This window comes from Castor canadensis, chromosome 2 (assembly GCF_047511655.1).
Source record: "Castor canadensis chromosome 2, mCasCan1.hap1v2, whole genome shotgun sequence".
NCBI lineage: Eukaryota > Metazoa > Chordata > Mammalia > Rodentia > Castoridae > Castor > Castor canadensis.
In genome coordinates this window covers 125130363-125133807 of record NC_133387.1, presented here as the reverse complement: position 1 = coordinate 125133807, position 3445 = coordinate 125130363, and the positions used below count along the sequence as shown (strand labels likewise).

At 38.0% G+C, this 3445-nt stretch overlaps 1 protein-coding gene across 1 annotated transcript; it reads right to left on the bottom strand.

Annotated features, from left to right (window-relative positions):
- Positions 1-2107: 2107 nt before the first annotated feature.
- LOC141417457 (olfactory receptor 4F3/4F16/4F29-like) lies at positions 2108-3061 on the bottom strand. Its single transcript, XM_074056212.1, has one exon. It carries the CDS (start codon positions 3044-3046, stop codon positions 2108-2110), a length of 939 nt encoding a protein of 312 aa, XP_073912313.1. The 5' UTR covers positions 3047-3061.
- Positions 3062-3445: the final 384 nt, after the last annotated feature.

Below are 3445 nucleotides of genomic sequence, written 5' to 3'. Positions count from 1 at the left end.
GAATGCATGCAATATAATAGAGTTAACAAAATCCTAATTTTAGTTCAAGGAAATGATACTTTGAAAACTCAAATCTCAGTTTAAAACGTTACCAAATGACTTGATATCAGAATATCATTCACTAATTTATCAAAATGTTAAAATAATTTCTCATTATATAGAATATACTAATCTTTTTTTAATTTAAAAGTTATAATATCACAAATAAAGCCAAAGACCCTTTGATCATGACCTTAGTCCAGGGCTGCTGGCTGCTTCTCCAGGGGTACTACCATGTGGCATGAATTCTTCTGGAACTTTCTTAGGCTTTACATTTCCATGTGTTACCTTTGTGAATGCTTATGGCTATATATTTGTTTAACTGTTTTAGAGATATCACAGGTAATTAATCAAGGTCCAGGCAAGAAGAAATAGCACACTCATTTGGGTAATTAAAGAGACATGATAGAAGGAATTGGATGCAAGAGTTTGGGTGGGGTCATGAGAACTGATCAGAGATACAAAGGAACACAGGCCTAGAAAGAGCACTAAGCTCTTTTCATCTCTAGTACTACAGGGCTATGGGGAGGGACAGGTTTCTGGAATAACAAGTATGAGCTATACCTGCAAAAAAAGATGGCCCAACAGGAACTATAAACAGAACAGTGAGAGAGCTGATTCTGTAGCTTATCACAGACTATTCCTGTATTGTTTGAATGCACTCCATCATCCAAATAGTATTAGTGCTTCAAGTAGTATTGTAATTGCACCTTAGCAGACTACTCCACTAAACTATCAATCCAGTTGTTTATAAGTGTTGGGGGTTGTGAAGAGATTAGTGAGTTCCATATATTAGGAACTTATTATTACATTTCCTTTGATATAAAATGTATCCTCTGGCCAGGAAAAATGCTGTATAAATATGGTATGGATTGGTAAGTCATATGAATCCATTAATGATTAGGCTGGAAAAATGTGCTGAATGTGTGTATCATGCAGGATTTCATTAAAGAAGTAGAGCCACTGTAAGTGATATATAGTAAGGGATAAGTTAAAGGAATTATACTTTATGCAATGAGGAAGCCACTAAACATTACATGTAAGTCTGTTACCACTGAATCTCATGCTGGATCTGAGACCTTTGGAGCCAGCATTATGGAAGGCAAAGAGCATGAAGTGGAGAGAAAGGATAAACTTGACATCTGTTTCTCCTGCTTCCAATTTTGATGATCAGGTGACCACTATCTTGGTGAATTTCATAACAATGATACTTATGCACTCAGCTCAGGACTGGGGGTGGGGGTTGAAAGGAACCACACAGTAGGAGGCAGTAGAACTTCCAACTTAGCTACTGTTCTCATACATCATGGTGACCAACAAACAGTATCAACCTGTGTGATGTGCCTTGGTACCTACCTCACACCAGACTTCTAACCCAAAGTGAATATTAAGCCTTCATTTTCACCTTCTAAATAACACCCCAACTTTTCTTATGGTGAACTCTGACATGAGCATATTCTAAGGAAAAAGGAAGGGGAGAAAGTAGGAGTAAAGGGGAATGGAAACTGAATGGTTTGAGTACTATAATGCTAACCAGGTAGGAAAATTAGGTATTCACAATTCCTTCTTGTTATTCCAAATAGCTCACATCATTTCTATCCAAAAACATGCTTCCATTACTCTTCTCTGTGTGTGTGCTCAACATTCTCACCTTGCACATCCTAGGAGAGACTCAAAAGGGGGTAGAGTAAGTGGAAGAGGCAGAAGATATAGAAGTGACCCAGCTCAATATGCAGTCATAGAGTACTGCCAGAAATTGCAAAATGTAAGCAGGTTACTGTTGAAAAATACAGAAGCAGAAAATTTTCCCAGTTCTGAAGACTCTAAAGTAGTCTGTCCTCTTTTGTATGACTAAGAGTTTATTTCATATAATTCCATAGTAATTGGGGTTCTGTATTATTAAAATCTTTGCTCTATATGTAATTCCTTCTCTGTTTACAGCAGAAATAAAAGTAGCCTAAATATCAGTGTACATAAACAAATCAGAGTGGGCAATGAAAGACATCTCTCTGAGTTTGATGAATAATGAACTTCTGTGTTCCATGAGGACTGTTCATAGTGCAATCATTTAAGAGATCTTCCTATAACCCATTACCTGTCTGCATACTCTCCTCATTGCCATCCTCATTTCTTGATTCCTGAATATGTAGATCACAGGATTCAGAAAAGGAGTGACAACTGCATAAAATATGGCAAGAAACTTATCCAGATGTGTGGAGGGGGAAGGCCATGTATAGATGAACATCAAAGGACCAAAGAATAAGATTACTACAGTGACATGAGCTGAAAGTGTGGACAGAGCCTTGGAAGAACCAGTTGGAGAGTGTTTCAGAACAGTGAACATGATGACAACATAGGAAATGATCAGTATGAAGAAGGAGCCCACGGAGATGAATCCATTGTTGGCTGTGACCATCAATTCTAATCGGTAGGTGTCTATGCAGGCAAGTTTGATGAACTGAGGAAGATCACAATAAAAGCTATCCAATACATTAGGACCACAGAAAGGTAAGTTTATTACAAAAGCCAATTGAACCACAGAGTGTAAAAGGCCAATCAACCAGGCAATCACTAAAAAGAAGATGCACATTCCTGGGCTCATGATGGTCAGGTAGTGGAGAGGCTTACATATGGCCACATACCTGTCAAAGGACATGGCTATCAGCAGCACCATCTCCACACCACCTATGACATGGATGAAGAAGATTTGAGTGACACAACCCCTAAAGGAGATGACCTTGTGCTTTCTGAAAAGGTCATAAATCATCTTGGGTGAAGTGACAGAACAAACACCTAAGTCAATGAGGGAGAGGTTGGCCAACAGAAAGTACATGGGGGAGTGCAAGTGAGGGTCAGAAGCCACCGTGAACACAATGAGTGAGTTTCCCATCATGCTTGCCACATAAAATGTGGAGGAGAATGCGAAGATTAGTAACTGGATTTCCCAAGAGTTGGTGAGTCCCAGGAACAAAAACTCTGACACCACCGAATGATTTGTTCCTTCCATTGGCTTAGATGGCAGCACTACCTGAAAGTGAACAGAAGAACTATAAATTATGATAATTATATAATACTAAGATGGAGAGATCTTAAAGTTATGAAAGCCTAGTTTTTCTTTAGCATTAAAAGTAACTTAAAGGCCAACTGGTATGTGAAAAATGCTCAACATTATTAATTATCAGGAAGAGTAACAGGTTTCTCAAAAATTAAAATAGGACTTTTGTGTGTAGTTCAGCAATAGAGCACTTGACTATCATGCACAAGGCCCTGGGAAGAGGTTCTGGACTGAAAATAAAGGTAAAGAAAAAATAAGATAGAATGTAAAAAATTAAAAATAGAACTTCCATATGATCCAGCAATGCAACATTTAGGTATATATCCAGAGGAAATGACATCATTATATCCA